The sequence below is a fragment of the Aricia agestis genome, chromosome 16 (assembly GCF_905147365.1).
Source record: "Aricia agestis chromosome 16, ilAriAges1.1, whole genome shotgun sequence".
Lineage (NCBI taxonomy): Eukaryota > Metazoa > Arthropoda > Insecta > Lepidoptera > Lycaenidae > Aricia > Aricia agestis.
Window position 1 is genome coordinate 142271 of NC_056421.1, and position 25985 is coordinate 168255.

General features: G+C 37.7%; 2 protein-coding genes across 2 annotated transcripts; both read right to left on the reverse strand.

The window, feature by feature from the left end:
* Positions 1-10039: 10039 nt before the first annotated feature.
* LOC121734982 lies at positions 10040-12092 on the reverse strand. Its single transcript, XM_042125649.1, has 3 exons — positions 11982-12092; positions 11227-11493; positions 10040-10307 (listed from the first exon to the last, which is right to left on the reverse strand). The coding sequence occupies exons 1-3, from the start codon at positions 12090-12092 to the stop codon at positions 10188-10190; spliced, it is 498 nt and encodes a 165-aa protein (XP_041981583.1). The 3' UTR covers positions 10040-10187.
* A 7994-nt stretch (positions 12093-20086) lies between these two features.
* Positions 20087-24623, reverse strand: LOC121734983 (fibroin heavy chain-like). The gene is made up of 4 exons (XM_042125650.1): positions 24604-24623; positions 23945-24434; positions 22977-23017; positions 20087-20728 (listed from the first exon to the last, which is right to left on the reverse strand). The coding sequence occupies exons 1-4, from the start codon at positions 24613-24615 to the stop codon at positions 20087-20089; spliced, it is 1185 nt and encodes a 394-aa protein (XP_041981584.1). The 5' UTR covers positions 24616-24623.
* Between the last annotated feature and the right edge of the window lie 1362 nt (positions 24624-25985).

The window sequence follows — 25985 nt, forward strand, 5'->3', positions numbered from 1 at the left end:
ATTCATAGGCAGTTGACGGACCTGTGTCATTTAGTCAGCTTATGTCAACGTTAAAGTCGTTATTTCTGTCGGTTGGGTTTGACAAAACGCGACCTTTAGTTAATCTGTCTACTGTGGTGACCTACGCAGGTTCGCCACCTGCCTATGAATCAAATTATTCTGATAGTGCTAAGAACTCGTTTCTTTTGAAAAGATCTCGTGACGTGATTATAACTCTAATCTACTATATTAATAAATTGATCGCGGATTCTTGGAAATTTATTGTTATTCTATTGTGTCTCGCTCACCGATGAGCTTATGGGGCTTGATGGGTTAGTAATAAAATTTTATATTTTATTTAACAATATATTTCACGGTAACAAAACACAAATAAATAAATTACACAACACAAATTAATAAATAAATTAATAACACACATAATATACATTATTCTTACACTACGTTTAAAGCCATGGTGCAACAATAAATTTACAATATTTAACAATTACTTACATTAATAATTCTTAAATATTTTAACGTCTAAGACATGAATAGGTAGAACCTGTAGCGTGCACTAACAAAATACTATTCACAAAATTAAGCAATAATTGATAAATCTTTAGGTAACTATTTAGGTCCCTTATAATGGATAAACTACCTACACTTAGTATCTCCAAAATTAAGAGTCGAAGGTGAGACAACTGAGTACTGACACAGTGCGAGCAATTTTAAGCCGTGATTAGAACAATAGTTTCGCTATAACTAGTATCATACAACTGTTTTGTACACGTTTGTACAAAATACTTATGATAATATACCTATACATTATACAATCGAAAGTTACAAAGTTACAACGCTTCCTCTAATCGCGGTCGCCTATCGGTCGGCGTTGAGCTTGTACTTGTGTATCCGGACGACGAAGGGCTGGACGTGGGCGGGGGCGGCGACGGGGGCGGAGGCGTGTGCGACGGCGGACAGCGGGCGGCGGTACGTGTACCCGCCGTGGCGATTGGGGCGCGCGTACACCAGCACCGTGGCGTCGTCCGCCGCCTCCTGCTCGTAGCTCTGCTCCTCGGAGTAGGCCGGCTCGACGGGGCGCGGTGCGGGCCGCGGGGCGGGGCGGCGCCGGCGCCGGGCCGGCTGCGGCTGCGGTGGCGTCACCACGTGCAGCACCTGCAAACACAACACGAGGCTGGAGCACAAAAGGAAGAAAATTAAGCTGACTCTTCTCGGAGCATCTCAAAGACTAGTACAGACGAGCGACAGAGCTAGCGAACTCACGAAAATTGTCGCCAATCAAGCAGTTGGTGAGATGAGAGCTTTAAAGGCTCACAAAAAGTCGATAACACTGCAGTGCTTTTAAAAGCTATATTACCCCGAAGTAAATAAAGTAGCCTACGCCCTACTGTCGCCACGGAAACGACATGCATGAAGTGAACCAAGACGTAGGTTAAACGGTCAGTCTGGCATCAGTTTAGTGTAGCAGTCTGAGACTGACGTCAGAATGATGGCCGGATGGTCCGTCAATCACGTGGCTTCACGATCATCCTCCCGTCAGTCTAGATCAGACTGAACTGATGCCAGAATGACCGTGTATCGATTAAGGCCTCGAACACATTGTATTCTAAATCCCTTTTTTCAGTTCACGTGACTAACTTGCATGGCCGGCATGGGCATCGCGGCGTACGCGTACGGCTCGTACTCGTCGAGCAGGTCAGCGGGCAGCGGGGCGCGCGAGCTGGAAGCGCGCGGCTGCAGAAGCACGCCGTACGGCTCGTACTGCTGGATTTGCTGGTACGCGCGTGCGCACGCCAGCGATAGCAGCAGGATATGGAGCTGGAACAGACGAGGCACGTTATGTAGGTTGGAAAGCTGTTGGGAATACCCCTAGCAGGTAACTGCGCTCAAAGACGGGGATGAAACAAGCTGGTTATTTGTATGATAAAGATAATTTAAGCACACGTATTGATATCTTAAGACAAGCGCGATAATTAGGAGCACATCATAAATCCTGCTCTTCTGCTTTGAACTACACTCTTCCGGCAAAGGTTCAGGGCATGCATAACTCTGCCCAAATTGGCCTTCCTTCCCGTCAAGGGCATGACAGCCCTAAATTAGCCTGCCAAATTCACAGTACTCACAGTGTAGTCCATCATGTCGGCTGTGGTGTGCAGCAGCCGCGAGCTCCCGAACCGATGTGGCCGGCGCCGCCTCTGCCCGCGCTAATTACGCCCCCCCTTGTCCCCCGCACCCCCCTAGTCGTGCTCAGCCAAGCTGCAACTTCCCAGTTCCAGTGCGTGCTGTATCCGATGCGCGTGCTTCCTGAGTAGCTAATTAGTTTTTCAGGGCCTGTAGACAAGTGGCGAAGCGCTAACGCTAACGCTAGCGCTACAAAATGTATGCCACTTGTCTACGGGGGCTGGTCCGCTACAGTGTGTCGACTCGAGCGATGTTGTCGACGATCGGACGAAACGTACTAATTGACTAGGGTAAGTTGAGACTTGGGAGAATTCAATGCTGTTGATATAGCTTTGATATACTTTTCCGATGCTTTCTCGATGTAGCAATTTCACTACAATTATATTACACAAAACCAACGTCAAACGTCTGGTTGGTCAAAAGTCGTTTTACATTGGGCTGAAGGTATTAGCAACTTGGATTGAATCGAAGCTGTATAATTTCTTAAGTTGCCAGAAACTTTTCTGGAGTTGCCGACATTTTTCTACGGCTTTGGCTGGGTCCGTGCTATTAGAGTACTGCTGAGTTAACCTAGGTTAACTACCATTAGTGGCTGCGTCCACTACCTTATCTCAACAGACTAAGCGAGCCCTACATAATATTATTATTCGCGGTTGTAGTCCCAATCCTCCGTGGAAAGCAGAACAGCATTGTCGGTAGCGAAAAGGTTACTCGAAGCTGCTGGTCAAGGGAAATAGCCTTGTTTCTACACCCTGATGTCACGATGAGCCAAAACTAGGTGTTCTGAATAAAGTACGGGTTACGCAAGCGGCCGGTCACAAACGTGTCGTATTTAAACTATTTCACAGCAAATGATATACAATTACCGCCCGCACTGGACGTGGCCGGCATCTGTAGTTCTACCATGAGTTTAAAGCTATAGTATTTATCGATACTCGATACCGACTACGTAAATAAGTAGTATGGTGATTTTATTTCCGCAAGTGACCGCTAGAGGCGCTGTAAAATTTGCCATACTAAATAATATACGTAGTCGGTATCGAGTATCGCTAAAAACTATAGGTTTAAACTCATGGTAGAGCTACTGATGGCCCTCCTACTAAAACTGTGTGATCAAGTTACACCGTTTATCGTTTTACAAACAGCATGTTGCCCGCAACTTTGTTGCGCTGAAATTCACGTATTTCGTTTTTAGTAGAAAATCTTTCGTACTAAAAACCAATTTACATCCTTTCCTGGGACTGAAATACAAAACAACATCAAAATCGAATCATACCTTTTAGATATAAAAATATCAGATATTTTAGATTCTAATCATTTCCATAATAAACTATTATTCTTAGGTTTACACTACGAATAATAAAAACTATTACATGAATTATTGAGGAGTTTATCGTGAAGCACTGATTTCCTATTCCCGACGCATATTTACATAATATTATTGTGGTCACTAGACCACACCCACTGGAACAGAACCGAAACACCGAGAGAGACAAACTCTGTAAGTGTTCAAAACTAGTATATAGTTGCAAATTTCACCGTTGGGTAACATTTTACAAACCAGTTGAAATTACTTCAAACCCGCCGCGCCAGCACTGCCCCGTGGAATACAAACTACACTTTATATGTGGAAACTAGAAATGTAGAGACAAATGCAATAGGCCTCGACTAGTTTTTAAAATTCCTTCGTTGTTGTCTTCAGGGTTGTAACTTGTGCATTGTGCAACGCCGGTCCGCTAGCCCTACTCTACGAGCTTCTCACCTCGGCAAAAATCGTTAACTCCCATAATATTTCCTTTCCTAGTAGCTAAAAACGGTTTTTATAGAGTCTAGTCAAGATTAAGATTTGTTTTTCGTTATTATTATTTATGTCACCTATCCGCAGCAGTGCCGTAAATAGAATTTTTTTCGCCCTGTGCGAACTTCTATATAACTGCACCTTTGTTTTTTAACCGACTTCCAAATAGGAGGACGTTATATGTTCAGCTGTGGATATTTTTTACTACATTATCGGGAACTTATCGGGAGCAATTCGAAAAATAAGGATCTGTCTGGTCTGGCCATTCTTGCGCCCCCCAGAGTCTACGCCCTGTGCCTGGGCACCGGTGGCATTGCCCTATTTACGGCATTGGTCCGCAGTGTACATTAGGGAGGAGGATAAAGGGTTATGGATTTCATATTATAATGGGCTTTCCTTACGTTAAGATCAAAGGGAATATGTAATTATTGTTGTTCAGTGTATTGTCTTAGGTAGATTCAAACCTATATATTGTGTCCCTGAATACAAAGGGCAAAGTTGCATTCAACTTTATAGAAATAATTTACAATAAATTACTAAATCATTAATCACTCAATAAGTGCTAGTCATAAGTCATTACAAGCACCATCAAGTAACTGTAGTACACGTATATCATTAACCTTCTCGCCAAAGTAAATTGAGTTTGATTAAATTAACCAACGCATAAGTTTACAAACCATACAATGTACACACGGGGAAATATTATAAGCCTGATAGTTCGATCCTCCGCACAATATTATATTGTATTGGTTGGCAGTCGAATATAGAAACACTAAAAAAATATTGTAACAACAGAAATATAAATATTACGAGATGGTATAATACTACGTTATGCTATTTACCTCTTACTTAGGGTTAAATAAATTTTCCGGATCGTTATTTTTCATCTAAGGAATTTTGGGTCTAAATTAATTTTGTACTACACAGTATGGTAGCTATACTATATTTCACAAAATATACGAAGCATACATAAAAATACAAATATTGATGACCTTGAGGTCAATTTAAGTTTCCTAAAGAATGACACTGATATAATCGCGCTATCAGAATGCCGAATTAACTCACAGAAATCCCTACCACATAGGACAGGTTATATAACATATCATTCAATTAGAAAAGTTAACCAGAACGATGGAGTAGTATTATTTATTAAACAGACACTCGAACATAATGTCAAAGAAATAACACTTGCTGGAGCTTCCTGTCTAGAAGTAACTACGCCATATCATTTTATTGTCAGTATTTACCGGCCCCCATCAGAAAAAAACCCAAGTAACTTTATTACTTCACTAAATAATTACTTAAATTCTTCATATTTACGTAGCAAAAACATAATTATACTAGGAGACATAAATATAAATATAATAGAAGGTCATAATAGTACTTACACAGAAAATTATATCAATATGATGGCATCTAATGGATTGCTACTAGGACACACATTTGACACAAGAAAAAACAGCTGTTTGGACCACGTAATTACAAACTTAAACCCTAATAATTACTCCGGATTAATCGCGGTTCTTAACACAACTATCACTGATCACAAAATGATTTGTCTTTTTATTTACACAAAAACTAAACAACACACACGCAGTAAAACTAGAATAAATACAGATTACAAGGCAGCACTGCAAACCCTCAAATCTAAAATTACAGATGACTTATTTACAATTAATGACACTGATAAATTAGCTACAAATTTAACATCTATTATCTCGGACTCTCTTAACCTAAACACCACAGTATCTAAACCAGCGAACACTAAAATAATAATTAAGCCATGGATTACGCCTGGTATATTAAAGTGTATTAGAAATAGAAATAAACTACAATATAAACTTAGGCAGGACAAAAATAACGAAATTCTTAAAATAACCTATCGAAGATATAGAAATTATTGCACTAACTTAATTAAAAAACTTAAAACCAATTACGAAAGAGAACTTATCGACAAAGCTAAGTCAAATAACAAATCTTTATGGAATTGTATTAAAAATATTACTAACTTAAATAAACAAAAAAAAACACTTAATAAAGAATTAATTACACTAAAAAACAATCCAACAGACTCCGCGAACTTTGTCAATCATCATTTTAATAATATTGGCAAAAGATTAGCTGAAAACATAAAAAATAATCAAAATACAATCAATCAATACATAAACTTATTACCATCATGTTTACACACAATAGGCATGGTTGAACCCGACGCATTGGAAGTAAGTAAAATAATTACTAACCTTAAGTCCGAATCCGCAGCAGGTTGGGATAAAATACCGACCAAATTCATAAAAATGGCTAAATCCACACTAACTCCCATAATTACACACTTGAGTGTTATTAGCTTCAGAAATAGAACATTTCCAAAAATATTAAAGCGGTCAATAATACACCCAATCTTTAAGAACGGTAATAGGCAAGATATTAATAACTATAGACCGATATCGGTATTGACAGTAATAGCAAAAATTCTTGAAAAATTAATTAACATACGCCTAATAAATTATCTTAATAAAAATAATCTTTTATCTACATCCCAATACGGCTTTCGGCAAGGACTTAGTACTGAAGATGCCATACATGATCTGGTAAAGCGTATTACAAAAAGCATTGATACTAAAAATAAAACACTATGTATCTTTCTAGACCTAAAAAAGGCATTCGATACGGTTCATATACCACTTCTTCTTCGAAAAATGGAGAAAATGGGAATCAGAGGTCCATTTATGGAACTTATGACCAGCTATCTGACTAATAGAACACAGCAAGTAAAGCTAGACTCAAACATCACTAGTGATGAAATGTTAACTTCTGAATATTCTGTCCCTCAAGGTAGTGGGCTCGGCCCAACCCTATTTTTGATGTTTATAAACGACTTAACAGACTTAAAATTACATAACTGTACTATAATATCGTATGCAGATGACACAGCATTGCTATTTGAAGACGTAAGCTGGTCTACAGTATATAAATGTGCGGAAACTGGACTATATAAGGTAATTGAATGGCTAAACTTAAACTCACTTACATTAAACACAAGTAAAACTAACTATATCCCATTTGCTATCAATACGTCAACCCTGCCCCCTAGTAATCTTAATATAACAGCTCATCATTGTAACTTAAGACCAAATAATAACTGTTCTTGTCAAAAAATAGATAGGGTGTACTCAACTAAATATTTGGGTGTAATTCTTGATAGTAAATTGTCATGGATCCCGCAACTAACTGCTGTCTCAACCCGCATCAGAAAATTAACCTGGATATTTCGATACTTACGTAACATTATGGATAAAAAACTTATAACAAATATATATACCTCCTTAGTACAATCTGTAATTCTTTATTCCATAACGGTCTGGGGAGGCTCATCAAAGACACATATAATAAACCTAGAACGTGCACAGAGAGGGCTACTTAAAATCATGATAAAAAAGAAAATTATCTACAACACAGAACAACTCTATAAAGATTGTAATGTTCTATCTGTAAGAAAACTATATATACTTCAAACTATACTTAAGACACATAAAAATACAAAAATAGAATCGAGTGTACTGAATAAAAGAAACCCTCGTTGTGTTATCACCCTACCAACAGTGCGTACATCATTTGCAAAACAACAATTTTGCATATGTTCTATTATACTTTATAATAAAATAAACAGACTTAAACAGATTTACTCAATTCCATACAGTAAGTGCAAAAAAACATTAATGAATTGGCTTAAACAATTAACCTATGGGGAGATTGAACAACTACTGCAATAACCGTGCAAATATTCATTTTTATTACATGTAATATATATTATTTATTACAATAATATTTTAAACACATATAGTATAAGTATATGTGTATGCATGTTTATGCTCAATAATTTATATTTACAAAGAATACATAATATTGAAAAATAAAATATATAAGTATACCTTTATTATTACAACACCTGTAACACAAATAAATAGAGCACTAAAATACACACACACACACACACACACACACACACACACACACACACACACACACACACACACACACACACATTTGAAACTAAAATATAGAAATATTATTTAACTTATACTAGGCCTTTATATCTTAGATAAAAAATCAATTATTATGGAACAAGCATAAATCACTGTAATGTCATATTGTAATTCATGTTAGACCGATAGAGCGGGTCTCTCCTAATACAAGTTCTACTTAAAAGGAGAACTCCACCACATTGCAAATATGTAAATTTAATGAAAATAAAGATTTTTTGATTTTTTTTTGATTTCTGATACTGTAACTGAAAACTCAAGTCAAATCAAATCTGTCAAGTTGTTTAGGCCCTTCGGCATGCCACAGAAAATATATGCATAACCTTGTCTTGGCGCAGTCGGTTACAAAAATATAGAACACCCTCCTACCGGTTGTTGTTTCCTCGGCGGTACATCGGACAATCTCCTGCGGATGTCGTCACGTGTATACTGTATTTATGTATAGTCTGTATACTAATCCTGCCGCGGCGTAATAGATGATCGTATTCGATACATTTCTCAACGCTAGACTCAATATGCAAAATCTAACTCGAAGAGGTTTAACTTGTAACCTTCCAACATTTCGCACAAATTAATCATTATTTGTACCATAATATATAGGTGGTGCATGATACACACCTACTTGGGTGTGAGTGAATAGTGATTTGCTTGATAGGTTTTGCATAAAAAGAGCACGGTTTAAATAACGACGATTTCAAAACGCAGGTTAGAACATTTTAACACAAAAAATACAAAATCGGCGTCAATTTCAAGTTTCAAAATGGCCCCGAAATACCGGCCTTATGGATGTAAATTTTTATGGATAAATTATATTTTCTTTCTTTCAAATTTTTATACGTGGGAGAGCCATGCTTCGGCACGAATGGGCCGGCTCGACCGGCTCAAAAAAACCGGCTAAACACAGCGCAAGCGCTGTTTCACGCGCTTGCGCTGTGTTTCGCCGAGTGAGTGAGTTTACCGGAGGCCCAATTCCCTTCCTTAGCCTCGGCTATTCCCTTTCCTTCCCATCCCTACCCTCCCCTATTACCCTATTCACTCTTAAAAGGCCGGCAACGCACCTGCAGCTCTTCTGATGCTGCGAGTGTCCATGGGCGACGGAAGTTGCTTTCCATCAGCTGACCCGTTTCCACGTTTGCCCCCTTATTTCATAAAAAAAATTTATATCTCAACTCTCAAGTACTTGTAATATAATTTGAAGGTCCCTTTGTTCTACGTCTCAAATAGCATGGTGTGAGAAGCACTGGTGGAGTTTGATGAGTCAAGGTCGACGAACAGTATCAGTTGTAATATGTTCACTCACGCGATACTACCATTAGTGCTTGCCATTCACACGCTCGATCAGAGGGCAAATTTCCAATTAAAAGTGAAAAACGTTTTATTTCCAAAATGGTTAGAAATTAACAAGAAATAAAATTATTGAACTATTATACATGCGACAACTAATAACGGAAGCTAACTTATGTGTTATGACTTGTATTGATTGTGAATAGTGTCGTGGGACCGGTCAAACAAAACGAATGGGGTATAAGATCGGAGGAACAATGAATGTATGTGCTTGATACCCTAGTCAACCCATTGTATCCCTGTAAGGTTGCATAAATTCGCACCAAGCTGAAAATCGGTAATATTGTTGTGATTACGAATAAAATTTGAAAGTTCCCCATAATTCCAATCATATCCACAATGTGTGCAAAATTTTTTATTCAGGGTCAAAGGTCCAAAAAATTTATTTTTCAAGCTTTTCGGCAAAACGGTAAGTTTGTGTCTTCAGGATTCGTGTCATAAATTCTGAATGTAGATTAATAGGATGTAGACTCTTAGTAGTGTCTCTTAAAGTAGTATTTATGAATTTGAACAAAGTATAAGTTACGGTGTGCAGCAGCTTTAGACAAAACATAAATAATGCGACATAGTTTATAAAAATAATTTTTATTTCTTACAACTAAATAGTTTTGGTAGAGAGCCTCAGACGCTCGGTAGGAAAATTATGATTTTTCACATTCAGCATAATATCACAGTGTATATCGTTTGTATTACATTTGTATATATAATTTTGTATAACAAAACATTTTATATTTTAGTCTGTTTCCATAATATTGCACATGGTAAAAACGTTTGTTATAAAATTTTAGTATTTTGTACTTCGGCTATTGAATTATATCTCTAAATTACCACCAGCCGTGCGAGAGACCGTGGTAGTGGGGTGTCTCGACGATTTTGGAGACCTTCACCACCTCGGGTACGGAGACCACCTTGGGTACGGACACGATCTTCTGGTATTCCACAACCTGGAGAGAAAATTATATGGTTTATAAGTTTGTTATTAAAAAAATATTGTATTATTATACTCTAAATATCATCAAATAGCATACGACGGGACTTTTCTTTGACTAAAAAATAAGTCCATGTTTTTTAAAATGAAGTCAAATGATTGAGCAGGGTACGTACGTGCTTTTGCCCCACCATAGCACCCTTACTTATAATCATGTTGAATATTGATATTAATAAAAAAATCAATTATTGACAAAAATAATATGAAATATTATTCTTCAATATTGAAATGTTATTAAAATTGTGTTATGCTCATATTATTATACAAACAAATCTATTCTGTAATATTTCCTACGTAAATGAATAGTACTCGATCACGTAGTTCACGTCGGAAGCTCATTACCGGCGACGTGATAATAAACTTAAACGGTTATTATGACGCTAATGAAAAAATATGATCATAGACAACACACACGCGACCACAAATGTGCATAATATTGATTTATTTTTAACTTACGTGAACAATAAGTTAATATTATGCACAGTTAAACTGGTTTTGTCAATCTCCATTTTTCTACGCAAATTGACAGAGAGTTTAAAAAAATACAAAGGTCCAAATGCATCGAAAAAATAGTTGCAGCGCACATAGATAGTATAGTTACCGCATATTTTGTATTACATGATATTACTTGAGCTCGGTGATGTCTTTTGTATGGAACATATTCTTGTATGTCACAGTCAATCAAGTTTAACTATTCTACTATTTTGATGGAAAAATGAGTGCAACTTTGTACCTCGTTTGATCCAGTCCCTTATAAAAATAAACAAAATTGACATGTCAACAGTTTTGTAGTTTGATAGAAAATGAACTAGATCGAACAAACAGCACAGCTGCATTAATATTGCATTCAAATGGATGCACGTTAAGATTGTTACCTTAGGTACGGAGACCACTTTGTTGTAGGACACGATCTTAGCGGCGGGCGCGTGGACGATCGGCGCGGACAGGTGCAGGTCGTGGCCGAAGCCGTGACCGAAGCCGTGGCCCAGCTCCAGGCTGTGGCCCAGGCCGTGGCCCAGGCTATGGCCCAGGTCCAGGCTGTGGCCCAACTCCAGGCCGTGGTAGCCGTGCAGGTAGCCGCGCTTGTCGCGCTTGCCCTCGGGCGCGGCGAAGACGGCGGCGGCGAACAGGACGATGCAGATCTGAAAACGAGAAAGAAAAGAAGATCGTTAGAAGTTGATGCGGGAATGGAATCCAATAGGTACCTACGTTTTTTATCACGGTATAAAGAAATATAATGACACATATTTTATTTAATGGTTTTTTTTTTGTGTGCGTCCAGGTTATATATTAGAACAGACTACAGTAGAGGATGAACACACATGGAGAGTATTTGAAAATACTGCATTTGATCAATGCATTTTTTAAAACAGCTTTATTTACACTTGTTAATTCTTTTTACGGTTCCGTTATTTTTGCTATAGTCACAACAGTTAATTAAAATAAAAAGATTTAAAAAAAATATGAAGGTTCTCATAAAACACATGAGCTGCGAGCTGTATTGTTTAGAACGAGTCCAATGCAAACTTAACCGCTTTTCCAAACTCAATGACACTAGCTTTTGTTCTGGCTACTGACTTTTAACTGGCGACTCGACTATGGTTAAGGACTAAGGAGTAAGGACACTTACGATGGCTTTCATGTTGCGAGTGGTTACTGTGTGTCGGACCCCGGGCGTTATATACGGTGGTGTCTCGGCCTCACCGCTGCGGCCCCCTGCGCGTTGCGACACCGCTCTCATTATGATTAATTACTGCGGACCCGCGCGCCGCACGCACTGACACTGGGACGGGTAGTTACTCAATTGGGATGCTTTACTTATATTTAAGGTAATTTAAATTAAGAATGTGTTCTAACGGTAATCGGTTACGAGTTGTATTTTAGCTTTAATCCTGGACGTTATTCAAGATTTAAAAAAGTTCTAAGAGCTGGCGAGCTCGACTTGTTGAAGCAATTGTGGTTTTTATTCCTTTTCATTTGAGGTTTTATACTTTGACCAAGATTTACTGCGTACATATTATAATTATAATTTTCAAAACTTCATAGACGTTTTGATTTACATCTACTTAGACATTATCTTGGTGTCACGTTATAGCAAATCAACTAAATAAGTTTAGTGTAAACTTAAGTTATTTTTTTTAAATAATAGTAAAAAAAGTTATTGAAATTGAACCTTGTTTAAAAATATATATTTTTAATTTTCCTCAGATTTTTCGCAAATAGTGACCCACATAGGAATTACAACAACAGAGAGTATGCGACACTCGTGGTAACTCTACACACTTGCAAAACACGAATTTGATACTATAAAATTATATGTGGGTTACAAATTCGACGATTAGAGTTCGAACTGGTTTTAACGGTCCTAATCTCACAATTTTAAACTTAGTGGTTTAAATTGTGAGGGGACAATACTCGCCCTACGTTTTCTGTTGAGTGTAAAGATGACAATTTCTTGCAATGTCGAAGGAACCAAGACTTGGTTCTTGTCATGTTCTAAAAGAAATGATAGGAAAGAGAGTTCCCCGATAACTTTTGAGACTTTCGGAGAAGTATGGTAAACTTATTATTGTTGTAAAGTCGTCTTCATATTTTATTGAAAAAGAAAATTAAATCATCATCAGTATAATTTAATGGTAGTTTGTCTACGTAGTGAATCGATGCAATTTGAATGGCATAGTAATTAACATTGGAATGGTGTTTGTGTTTTGTCACTGATGTGACTAGTGACTAGATCGAGGATCGAGGAGAAGGTATCAAGGACTTGCGCGGGTTACTGCGGGAAGAGGTGGGGGGTGGGGGGGGTGGAAGACAGGGGTGGGGTAATCAGTCAATAATAAATACTCGTATTATGCTCCTATAAAGTACTAATGTAGCTTTTTTTATGAAATAAGGGGGCAAACGAGCAAACGGGTCACCTGATGGAAAGCAACTTCCGTCGCCCATGGACACTCGCAGCATCAGAAGAGCTGCAGGTGCGTTGCCGGCCTTTTAAGAGGGAATAGGGTAAATAGGGGAGGGTAGGGAAGGGAATAGGGTAGGGGATTGGGCCTCCGGTAAACTCACTCACTCGGCGAAATACAGCGTAAGCGCTGTTTCACGCCGGTTTTCTGTGAGAACGTGGTATTTCTCCGGTCGAGTCGGCCCATTTGTGCCGAAGCATGGCTCTCCCACGTATAAAAAAAATTGAAGGCCAGTTTAAGCCATCATTGTTACGACAACTTCTTATACAAAGGTTTATTGTAAGTATTCATAATACATAACATTATACGTTTTCTTAACTATATATTTTTTAATTTGCTACAAATATAATATGAAAGCCGAATATAAATATGTTCAACAAGAAAAATGTTACATAGATATCTCAGCGACTACATGAAACTGTACATGAAAGTAAAGAGCACACACACACACACACACAACTATGTTGTATGCACGATGAACATTAAAATGTTTTTCAGGAAGCTGGTGCAGCCGTGACGAGCAGCTGATCGCGCCGCGCGCCCGGCCCGCGGTTCCGCGACGAGTTCACGTAACTACGTTGACAATCTTTCACGTAAAAAACGTGAAACTTTACCTACGTATTTTGTTCATATTTTTTCTAATGTTATATCCTTTTTCTCTATATCATCGCTTTACACAGAAATGGGGCCAACTTATTTTATACAATTTCACACTTACTTTTCGACGAAATTCTAAATTTGTTACAATATAATATCATGGTAGATAGGTGATGAACATTGATTTTTATTGCAGGAAAATATACGGTTTCCTCGAATTTTCTTTATACACACGTTCATACGTGTGTATAAAGAAAATTTATTATTCTATATATTAATTTATTATGCTATTCTAGAGGTGTCAGCGGCATCATTGCCGCTGACACCTCTAGAATAGCATTCAAGATAGTATACTTACTTGTAGTTACAAAATAATGATAATAAATGTTATTCTTGTATACTATATACTTTTGCAACATGTTTACCATTGATGAGTATGGCATTGATAAGTACGCTGAAATTAATATGACCCGATTTCCTTACATACTTATATTGGAATTTTTAAACGATCTTTGGAATTGTAACATAATATTATACCTTTTTGTCGAGTGAAGGCTCGAGTACACTACGACTGCACGATAACTCTTCAAATAGCATTTTTTTTGTTAACGTGAATGTGGTTTATATAGTTTTGAGCACCTATGGATTTTTTCGTAGAGCATTTTTATTTTTCTGTCATTTGAGCGATACTAGAGTACTAGAAAGCAGCCGAAACGTGTCAGAAAAACAAAAAACACATAAAAATACATAAAAAGCACATATTATTATAGAATTCAAATGTAACCTCTATAATTGAGTCACATAGAACTTAATATTTTCTATAATAACGCTGGGTTTCTTTAGAGACGTTATAATGTGCGAACACCTTTATCTTGCATCATATTTCGGCGAAATACCCGCCGAGGATACGCCGAGCATACACCGAGTTACCGCGGAATACTTTGACTTTAGATAATGACTTTGAACTTGGTCCACCGTCCACATGCGGGGAAAGTTTCGATGCAGGTCACAATATCATCACAATCATAATATTAATAATATTTATTTTGCACGTAACGAAGAGGAAATATTTGTTTGTTTGTTTGAATTAAAATATATAATTCCAAAAGTTGCGGTGGCTTCAAAACTTGTAGAGATTGTAAAAAAATTTACTATTTCGGCGGGAACAATCGAATGCTGCTGAATTTGCTTTTGTATTTACGTAGTTTCATGCGACATCTAGTTGCCACTATTATTATTCTTGCCCTGTTTAATATGAAATATTATTATTTTTAATCTTTATTGCACTTCACTTAGCCCAAACTCCAATGACACAATCAAAATACGTGTTTGTAGTTTTGCCATCCCGTGTGTACCATAAACTGTAACAAGCTGAACTAACGTGATTATTATCTCATGAGGCCTCTGTATTTGCTGTAATATCGAGCAAAAACAAAAAACACATTATACCAATGAGTTTCTAAAATACTAGAGTATCAATGTCTTACAAAAGATTCTCAGCAATGCGTAACCACTTTTTTGTTCAAAAGACAATGTCAAGTCATATATTCGTTATGTCATTATGTATGTGAGATATGCCTGCAGGCATCTTCGAAGTGGCAACGCGTTGCTACCGTAAACTTCTAATCTAGTTACGTTAGTAACATAGAATATCATTGCATTATACTAAAATATACATCTATGAATGTCGTTGATGTCTTTTGTATGGAAAAACGTAACTCTCAGATTATGTTATCTAGTTATTATATTATTATTACAAAACTAGCTGTCCCTGCAAACATTTCTTTGCCATATAAAGTATTTCGCCCATATTATTTGATTGAAGTGACTAAATAAGTATGTCACCATGGCAACGTCCATCGCTATCCCGTCGCACAAACAATGGTCGCCGTCAGTCTCGAGTTGTAATAATTTACTATTATTTATTTAACAAATGCACTTATCAATATAAAAAGTACCCAGTAGCCGATTCTTCGACCCACTGAATATGCATTATATAAACTTTGTTTAAAATCAGTAAAGCCGTTTCGGAGGATTACGGTGCTAACGTTGTGAACTCACTTGTGACACGAGAATTTTATATATAAGATAAATTTCCATATTATATAATTAAATAAATTATGTTTTATCCTTTTCCTTTGTAACATTTTCGTCAAGATTTGTATAAATGTATAAAAACAAATATTTTAGGACTTTAAATTTTTATATTATTCAAATTAACTTCTTAGGCCCACTTGCGCAGATCAGAGTTAAAGTGTTTCATCCTTGTTCTTTATAAAGACAACGTTCCATTTAACTAACTTAAACTCAGATTTGTGTGACTGAATGAATATCAGCAAGACGAAAGCCATGACTAACTCTTCAAAAACATATGAAATCATAGTAAATATGCAGAAAATAGAATATGTTAACGAGTACGTCTACTTAGGACAACTAATTTCGCCCAACAAAACTATGGATAAAGAAATAGATAGGAGGATTGCCAACACTTCGAAGAGATACTGGTCGCTTAGCGAAGTTATGAAGGACAGAGACATGCCTAATAGGCATTGCCTATGAAAGCTAAAAGAAAAGTTTACAACACCTGTATCCTGCCCTGCTTAACATATGGTAGCCAAACATGGTCATTAACAAAAAACCAAGCAAATAAACTAAGCGTCTGCCAAAATAGTATAGAAAGGAGTATCATTGGAGTCAATAGAAGAGACAAAGTAAAACTAACACACATAAAAAACAGAACACAATTCAAACAGGCACATTCTGTATATGGAATACTAAAATGGCGATGGACAGGGCATATGTTAAGAGAAAGGCAAGATAAATGGACCCGTATAATAACAGAGTGGTATCCAAGAGACGGTAAAAGAAGCAAAGGTGGACAAACGAAAAGATGGGAAGATGATCTGAAAAAGGTGGCTGGTACAGAATGGATCAGAGTTGCAAAGGACAGAGAAAAATGGAAATCTTTGGAGGAGGCCTATGTCGAAAGACAAGCAAAAAAAAAAATCACCCGAATGCCGTTAAACTTAGAATAATTTAAGTATGATAAATGTTTAGTTAAAATTAGATGAAGGTATAGCAAAATTATGTTTTATAAGTTTACAGCAATAAAGGCTAATTTTATTTTATTTTATTTATAACTCAGATTTGTGCAGGTCAGTTTTTATATATTTTAAATAATCATCATCAGCCTGCACCCATCCGTCCTTGTAGATCGGCGACGAAAGGTCCCGAAGGTCTCTGGGTTCCCTTCTCTCAGGTTCTCACGCTCACCTTACTGTCGCGAATAGTGTTGATGGTCAATTTTTAATGACATTTGTACACAAAAGCTAAGCAAAGGGAGGCAGCAAGCAAAGGACTAGGAAAAGGGCGCCAAAGAAATTAGAGTCTTTAATCTCCCACTTACACAAGTACTCCTTTTTTATTGTTTACTCGCTAGAAAAGCGAAACAGCGTGTGTTCTTCTTCTCTGTCGATTTGCAGTACAGCATTGTATGATTTGCAATATAATATGGTATTTCAATGTCTAAAATGTCTTCTAGAAAGATCAAGATCTTTGCTCGAAAAGTTGAGTATCTAGCAAACACAGACATTGTAAAAAAAAGGTTTTTTAACGACAAAAAAAGGAGGAGGTTTCTCAATTCAACCGTATATTTCAAGTTTAGAGTTGGCAGTAGCTGTATATTGACCTTCATAAGACCTTTGGACGCATTTCGAAAAAATAATTACGGCTCGTTAACCTTTTTCGGTTCAAAAAATGTCATTTTGTAATTGATAACACTCTTACATTACTACAAGGTACAGACTCCTCGGAAAGGTTAATTAATCGACAAAGTTCCCGCACTACCGATACCGAATAAAGCGCCGTCACATACTCATGTACAAATAAGTATATCGACTACGTCTGTAGTCTCTGTGGTCGTAATCTTTGTATCTAAATTTTTAAGGTAAGGTTGTAAGGGGAAATTGCTCGTATTTGAAGCTGGTCAAGGTGAAATTTTGTTAATATTAAACGTATATTTATACCCTATAATACTCCTATAGCTTGTTAGTTTGTACAGAAACCGGCACCACAAACAAGAATATATAACTTGGTACTTATCATGGATCGCAGGTAATATTGTTTACACAAAAATGCTAGTTATACAAAATTATCTGGAAAATTGTATAATACCTTTAGTAGCCACATGTGTCACGGACACACATGTGAAAATTTTGACAATGCTGCGTTCATACTTGCGACCTCACATAGCTTTTGCAGACTCTGTAACAGGGTTTCCTAAACTTTTTGTTCCACGAAAGTTTTAAAACTCGGCTAACTCCATGAAAAATGATACTCATGCGAAATATTAAAATTGACCTATGACGAAACTATAATTATATGGTTCTTATTTCACTAAAAGGTAACAAAAAAATACAGTGTCAAAACTTCTTTTATAATTATATTAATTTATTTAATCTATCGGCATCATGTACAAACAAACAAATATACCTTACTGTGCACATATTGATAACATTACAAATGTAGTTCTTGCTGCGGCGTCTGGTGAACCCAACTATCGCGTACCACACTTTGAGAGGCCCTGCTCTACTGCGCCATACGTTCTCTACATACAGCCTCTACAGTCTACATAGCTCTGTAATTGCCCCGAATACTTCTTTGTTACGGGCGGCCATTGTTATCGAGTTTGGGAATTAAGGTAGAGTTTGTAGAGATCTTATCCTCTAAATATATGCAGACTAGAACGGAAAACAGATATCACGGTTCTCTATGTAGAGTACTATCTGATTTTCGTTAGCATCAACTCATGTAAAAACTCAAGTACTTATAAAAAAACGTTTAATTTGCAATGAGGAATTGTCCTAAACGATGACAGCAATTTAAGTTATTATTTGTGGTTTACTAAAACATCCTCTTTTCCACGAAATCCCAGTTTTAATATAATAGAGATCGACAATATAAAACTGCTACTGTTCTGATACTCTCCTGTTTCATTCATTAAGAAGCGCGTGATCAGATTCTCATTACATTACAACATGCGTAGATTGTCTAGTCACAGGTTGTGAGTAGTGACACTTGCTGGATACTAAGTGAGCGTTGCTTACGATGAGTCATTTCATTGTCGTTACAATGTAGCGTATCAGCTGTTTAAACGTACCACCAGAAACTCATTTACATTTCTACTGGGTGCTGAATTTTGGACGCGGCACTAGATTGAAACATGTTCGATGGCAGTGCCAAAATCCAAACAAGTTGATCTTTACCGTCAAACGTGTAGAATTTTGTTAGACCTACGAATAATAAAAACTAAGGAATCGTAACTCCCATGCTATTACCGTTTTAAATTTGGTTCCTTTTGATCTGTCATGTAACGTCAGCCTAGTACCGCTCAAGGTGACCTAAATATTGCAAATGTATTGAAATGTGTACCTAAGGTACACTTTTTTGACAAGTATTGTGGGGCATGTTTTGACGGAGTTACTTTTCCTTAGTTTTTATTATTCGTAGTGTTAGACCATAAAATATTTTACATATTATTATAGTAATCTAGTGATAATAAGTAAATATACTCTTAGTCTAACACATGGTCAAGTCACATTAATGGCTGGTTTACAAGTATTAAGTAGACAAGACTTGTAACTAAATTCTAAATGTCATCTAGTTTAGTACTTACTAAATTTTAACTTGCTACTTGCTACTAAATTTTGTGTTTACGTGCAATTAACAACTTAAAATTTAGTTAAAGTCTAGTTAACTGCTTATTAACTTAATTCGTGTAAACAAGCCATAACACGGCGACTTAAGCGCCTGCTAAAATATTCCAGCAAAATTTGTTATAAGAACAACGCAATGTGATTAATTTATTATTATTTACAAGAGCAAATAAACAGTCAACGGCGTTGTATTTAGTTCAATGTAGGCGCCAAATTAAATAAACTAAGTATTGTCACTAATAAAATTGAGAGATTTTCTAAAAGTAAGGTACACTGGAGTCCAATAAACTTGGAATGAGATCTAGATAAAAATGATCAAACTTAGACGACAATAATATTAATATAAGGCAAACAAAAGTATTAAAACACAACGTGTAATTTTGTATCAAAATTATATTTAAAAAATAAGAGTAACATAAACTAAAATCACATTTGGCTTTGGAACATAATCGTGTTGGCGTTTACCACCAGCCGCTGGCATAGCCCGCAGCGTAGCTCGAGCCGTAGCCGAGCCCCAGGCCGGCGGGGACCACCTTGTTGACCGACACCACGCGGGGCTCGTTAACCACCTTGCGCACGCTGACTACTTGAGGCACGTCCACCACGCGCTGAGCGTTCACGACCTTGTTCACTGTCACCACCTTGGCGGCCGGGGCGGCTACGGCGATGGGGGCCGGTGCCACGGCGACGGTGGGGGCGATGGCGGGGGCGAGGCGGGGGGCGTAGGCGAGGGAGGGGGCGAGAGCCGGAGCAGCGTAGCTCAGGGGTGCGGCGAGCGCGGGCGCCGAGTAGCGGATCGCGGGGGCGGCCAGGGTCGAGTAGGAGAGAGCGGGGGCGGCGAGGGCGTGGGACGAGTAGGAGAGCGGGGAAGCGTAGCCGATAGCCGGGGCGGTCAGGGCGTGCGAGTAGCTAAGGGCGGGCGCGGCCAGGGCGGGGGCGGAGTAGCTTATAGCCGGTGCTGCCAGGGCGGGCGAGTAGCTCAGCGGGGCGGCGAGAGCGGGCGCGGAGTAGCCGATGCTGGGCGCGTAGCCGCCGTGCAGGAAGCCGCGCTTGGGCCGCACGTTACCGGCGGCCGCGCACGCGACCAGGGCGAGGATTGCGACCTGGGGGACAACAATGGTGATGTAGATCCAACTCAGATGACATTAGAAATCTGATAGATATTATGGATATTTTTTGTAACGAAGTTAATTATCGCGCGTTGCGAAAAGGGGCTAGACGGAAAAAATTACGACCAAAAATTGTAACGACACTTTTTTGCTATACTTGTAAGCCATGCGGCGTGCGCGTATTTCTATCTGTTTCTCTCTCTCTCTTCCATAGAAAGCGACTTCGTTCCATCCGGGTGTCCATTTTTTATTACGCTCTTTAAAGTGACAATAATAGGTAGTAGTATTTTATGAAAAAAAAAAATAATTTTTGGGTTTATTTTTCGAATGTCCTCCTCAGTAATTTCTAAATAATATGTAAATGATTCTCGTGTATGATAATTTAATTCAGTAATATTGTAATAATTGTAATGTCGCCGTGACCTGGCTAGTGGCTCCACGGGCCTGCCAAACCTGGCACCATCAACAACTTGCGCAACATCGGAATACATTTCCATAGAGATGTGTAGCACCGGCCACCGGAAGGTTACATATTTGTATTTTGACCATTTCGACATTGCACACTTTTAACCGACTCGTCAAAGTTTGGCTACGAGTTTTTGTTTCATATAATGCATCGACTATAAATTTTACTATTTAAACGGTATTTTCATATAAAATCATTGATTGTTACACATCTTGTTCGTAAGTTTCGTACTTTTTGCAAGTCTTTTAACGTTACTATTAAAATCAATTGTAATTGGCAACAAAGTTAACTATTTCTAAAAATATAATGATTATGTATTTCTTAGATAATAAAAGTTTATAAAGCTAATTTTCATACTTTTAGGATTGGATAAGGGCCTTCCTTTGTTTCGGTTTCCGAGAGATTTTTTTTACACCACTAGGTATCAATAATATGTAATTTTTTATCTAAAATCACGGGAAGCGTTTAAAAAATTAAAGTTTAAAAAGTATCAATTCCATTTTCAGTATCATGGTACATAGAAAATACTTTTTTTATTTTTTTAAATTTTTTTTTAAATGTTGGTAATACTCACGAAGGTCTTCATGGTGTGTGTTGTTTGGGGCTGATGGAACTGATAGTGTGTGGTGGTCGGCCGGGTATATATATGGAACAGCGGTGCGTGTCGTAACACCATCCTTGGCGGTTTTCAACAAAAACGCATAAAATTAATATTTCGGGAGGCACCGCTGGGCCGATGTGAGGCAACCACACCATGAATACATCTAATCATATCGAAGTTACTGAATACAGTAGCCTTAGTTTCCTTATGTATTGACGTGAGAATAAGGAAAAAGAAAAATATTATGTTAATTAAACATACAAAACGCAGAGTGCATAATGTTGACGATAGAGTCAAACTATTGCAAGACACTTGATATACTGAAATGCAATTAATGCTTAAAAAAATTATTATGGTTTCGATGACAAGCTTTATGAACATGTTAATCCAGTAGGTCAGCTAACTGCTTGTCAAATTTTGTCGAAATCGCTCCAGCCGTTTAAGTGTGAAGAAGTAACAAACATACACACTCACAAACTCACGAATTCACAAACTTTTGCCTTTATAATATTAGAGAGAGTGTAACTTGTTTTTTTCCCTGTTTTAAAATAAAATAATTAATTATGAATTACTAAACAACATCGTTTGATAAAGAGTGGCCAACAACATCACAGGATCGTGAACTTTGGAAAGAAAGAGGGGAGGCCTTTGCCCAGCAGTGGGACAGTGTAGGCTAAAACATAAGACAAAAATGTCCAAAATATAATTGTAATTTATAAATAATATTTAACCCGTCGATCGTGGGGAAACGAGACACAATTATAGATATTATATTGTGTCGAGACACCCCAATATACGCTCACCGGTGAACTCCTTCACCGGTGAGCGTATGGGGCTTGATGAATTAGTTTACGCGATGTACCCAAAATTCTTTTGTGCGTTAGGACTAACAACATAAAAATACAATACGGTTACGATCTTAAAAATATATTTATTGCTAACTAGCTAATAAAAATATTTATAGATGTTCAGCGTTTTGTGGGACAACATTTAAATTTCTATTCACTTGACACGTTATTGGTGTAACATTATTCGTAGGCTTTACAGTATATTAATGAGTGGTTACTATGCTCTGAAAATACTGTATAAACCATCCACAAAGGATGCAAAGGCCTGAGTTTAGGAGTTCATCTAAACATGCGCATCAACAAAAGTGTGTTGCTATCTTTACATACCTTGTTTACCATAGCTTGAGATGATTTTATTAGATAGCTACCTATAGTTATAAAATAATTAGCAACGGGTGAATATTAATTTTAATATGATTATTATTCATGGTGCGAGTTCCGAACTTGACCCGGTTATAAGTTCATTAAAAATAATGCACAAAATGTTTTGTTGAATATGTAAAACTGCCCCGACCTCGTGTTGCAACCGCTGAATCGAATCAAACGCTATAATATAATACTAGTCAAATATATACCGACTTTATAATAAATTATAGTCATTTTTTGTCTATACTTAATTTTATAGAGCGGGGGGTAAGCACGTTATGACAAAATATATGAGTTGATTTTGTGTTTCAGGCAATTATGCGCGCCGCGAATGTCTTTAGAGTTTTGCATTATTGTAGTCATTTCAAGGTAGGTAGGGCAAGGTAGGTACCTGCAAACAAACATAATATTATTTACATAATGAATGAGCATGTTTGTCGTTGTCCGAAATGTGAGATGAGTCCCAAACAGACAAGTATAAAACATCGTATTATACTAATTGCACGTTATAATGTAAAACATAATATTATTATAACCTGCTTTACTATTAACTTGGAGTTAAAAGAGGAACACGAAAGCTCCAGTATAACTCTGTTCAATAGTACTCGTACAATAGACATCAACGCGCGCCGCTTAGTGCTAATTAATGGCATACTGAATATTGTTTAGTGGTAAGTTTAATCTTACGAATTACGATTGCTTGTATTCTTAACAATTATTATTAATTACTATTGTCACTCGATATCTACTAATAATTAAAAAGAGTAGGTACATGATATTTTATAATTGAAACCGGATAAATTGTTTTGTAAAAATATATTTGTAATCATTTTAAACAACTAAATCAACGAAGAATTGAACATAACAATAAATTACGAGTAAACAGACTTTGAGATTTTTGGACGAGTCGAGTCAGGTCTACCACCAGCCGTTGTTGGCGGCGACGAGGCCGGAGCCGCAGCCGTAGCCGGAGCCACATCCGGAGCCGTAGCCGATGCCGGAGGCGTAGCCGGAGCTAATGCCGGAGCTGATGCCGGAGACATAGCCGGAGCTAATGCCGGAGCTGATGCCGGAGCCGTAGCCAATGCCGGAGGAGTAGCTGGGAGCGGCCACCAGCTTGTTGACGGAGACGACGCGGGGCTCGTTGACCACCTTGCGCACGCTGACCACCTGCGGCACGTCCACCACGCGCTGCGTGTTCACCACCTTGTTGACCGTCACCAACTGTGCGGCGGGCGCGGCGTAGCCCACGCTGGGTGCCGCCCAGCCCGATCCGCCCAGTGAGTAGCCGGCCGAGCTGCCGAGGGAGTACCCGCCCAGGCCGCCCAGGGAGCCGCTCCAGCCGCCCAGGGAGCCGCTGCGCTTGTCGCGGTTCACGTTGCCGGCGGACGCGCACGCCACCACAGCCAGGATTACCACCTATAAGACAAATATTTGCAATTTAATAACGGTGTTTTTCAATTATTTACTATTAAAAAGTGAAAAAAAATGGAATAACAATCTTAACTCCAAACAATATTCAAGCTTTATGTGTCGTACTCGAAATCGATGATTATATTTTCTTATCTGTCGCATTTGATATACTTACAAATGCTCTCATGATGATGTTTGGTTATCTTAGTGGTGCTAGGATTGGCGAATGATATCCTCGTCTCGGAGTCATCACAATATATACTAGGACCAAAATGTGATGCTGCAATCTCAGCCTCGTGGTTTTCGCATTGACATTTAGGTTGCAGCGGCGCGCAATGACCCGGTGACGTCACACGCGGGCTGCGCGTGCGCCGGCCGCTGACGTCGCAAGTTCACGCGATAAGTTCAAGGCCGAGCGCCGGTTATTGTGCTAAATAACTGTACTCCGTAGTATACGGTATACACGTATGTATGAGTACTACGCACTCGGCACTTCCTCTTATTATTTTTCAATTATGTATTTAGAAAGTATATAAAAATATTTGCTTGAAGTTTGTGCTTGAAACAAGTTTTACTGAAGAACATATTATGTTACGAAAATATGACATATGTTTACTTTTTATCTACATAATATACTTTCATCTAATGTTAATACTGTTAACATTCTCAATTTTAGTAACACAGTGACCTTAGTCATATTATGTAACTTTCATCTCTATTTTATTGCAGGCATCATGGACCATTATTATCCATCTATGCAGACTACTTGCAGATTTATCGTCAATCACATTATATTATTATGTTTTCAATGTGCGATTGGCGATAAATTATAAGTAAGCAGTCAGCGACGTCAATACTGATCTACAGCGGATTGCAGATTGGGCTTACTCTTTTGGTCTCTTGGTGAATCCCAAAAAGTCACAAAGTCGGTAGTAAGTACATGATCAAGCGCTTGCATTGTGCCAAGATCATGTTTAATAATTGTACTCCGATTTATTATACGAACAAAGTGACAAACTTTCAAAAAGTCTTGACCTTACATACTAAAACACAACAACTTAACAGTTCAGACCCTTACTTTTCATACCTTTGACTAGGCGGACTCCTGCTAGTAGGACATTACCGAAGAGCTGTTATCAAAACTGGAACGGTTGCGGAATTTCTGCATCCATCTGCGTTGGGCTAAAAAAGTACGATCATAATATTGTATCAATTTAAGAAAGAAATTAAAGTGGCTCACGATTATTATATTATTATTAACACACGATATTAGTATTATTATTTTTAAATTATATATTGTGTATTATTATCTAGTTTTTATAATTTATATGTCCCTATCTGATATTTTCTATCACATTTCTCTCCGAGACTGCTGGAAGAAACTGTTAGAGATAAGTAGACAGTAGTACCTGTTGTGTCGTTTTTCTTCTGTGTGTAGGTATGTATTGTATTTCATGGTATGTGCAATAAGTAGTTAAATAAATAAATAAATAATATAAGGCCGCCATTGTTACACTATAGTTATTAGTTTTTATTTGTAATTTTACTTTAGCGTGT

What these genes read in the sequence shown, in the direction of transcription:
- LOC121734983 (XM_042125650.1), bottom strand. An exon ending in CCTCGTCGCCGCCAACAACG is followed by an intron (nt 23,018 to 23,944) that starts GCTGGTGGTAGA and finishes TTATAACTATAG; the next exon opens with GTAGCTATCTAATAAAATCA. An exon ending in CTCAAGCTATGGTAAACAAG is followed by an intron (nt 20,729 to 22,976) that starts GTATGTAAAGAT and finishes GTTGTCCCCCAG; the next exon opens with GTCGCAATCCTCGCCCTGGT.
- LOC121734982 (XM_042125649.1), bottom strand. Translation starts at nt 12,092, where the DNA reads ATGAGAGCGGTGTCGCAACGCGCAGGGGGCCGCAGCGGTGAGGCCGAG. An exon ending in CTCGCAACATGAAAGCCATC is followed by an intron (nt 11,494 to 11,981) that starts GTAAGTGTCCTT and finishes TCTCGTTTTCAG; the next exon opens with ATCTGCATCGTCCTGTTCGC. An exon ending in AAGTGGTCTCCGTACCTAAG is followed by an intron (nt 10,308 to 11,226) that starts GTAACAATCTTA and finishes TTTTCTCTCCAG; the next exon opens with GTTGTGGAATACCAGAAGAT.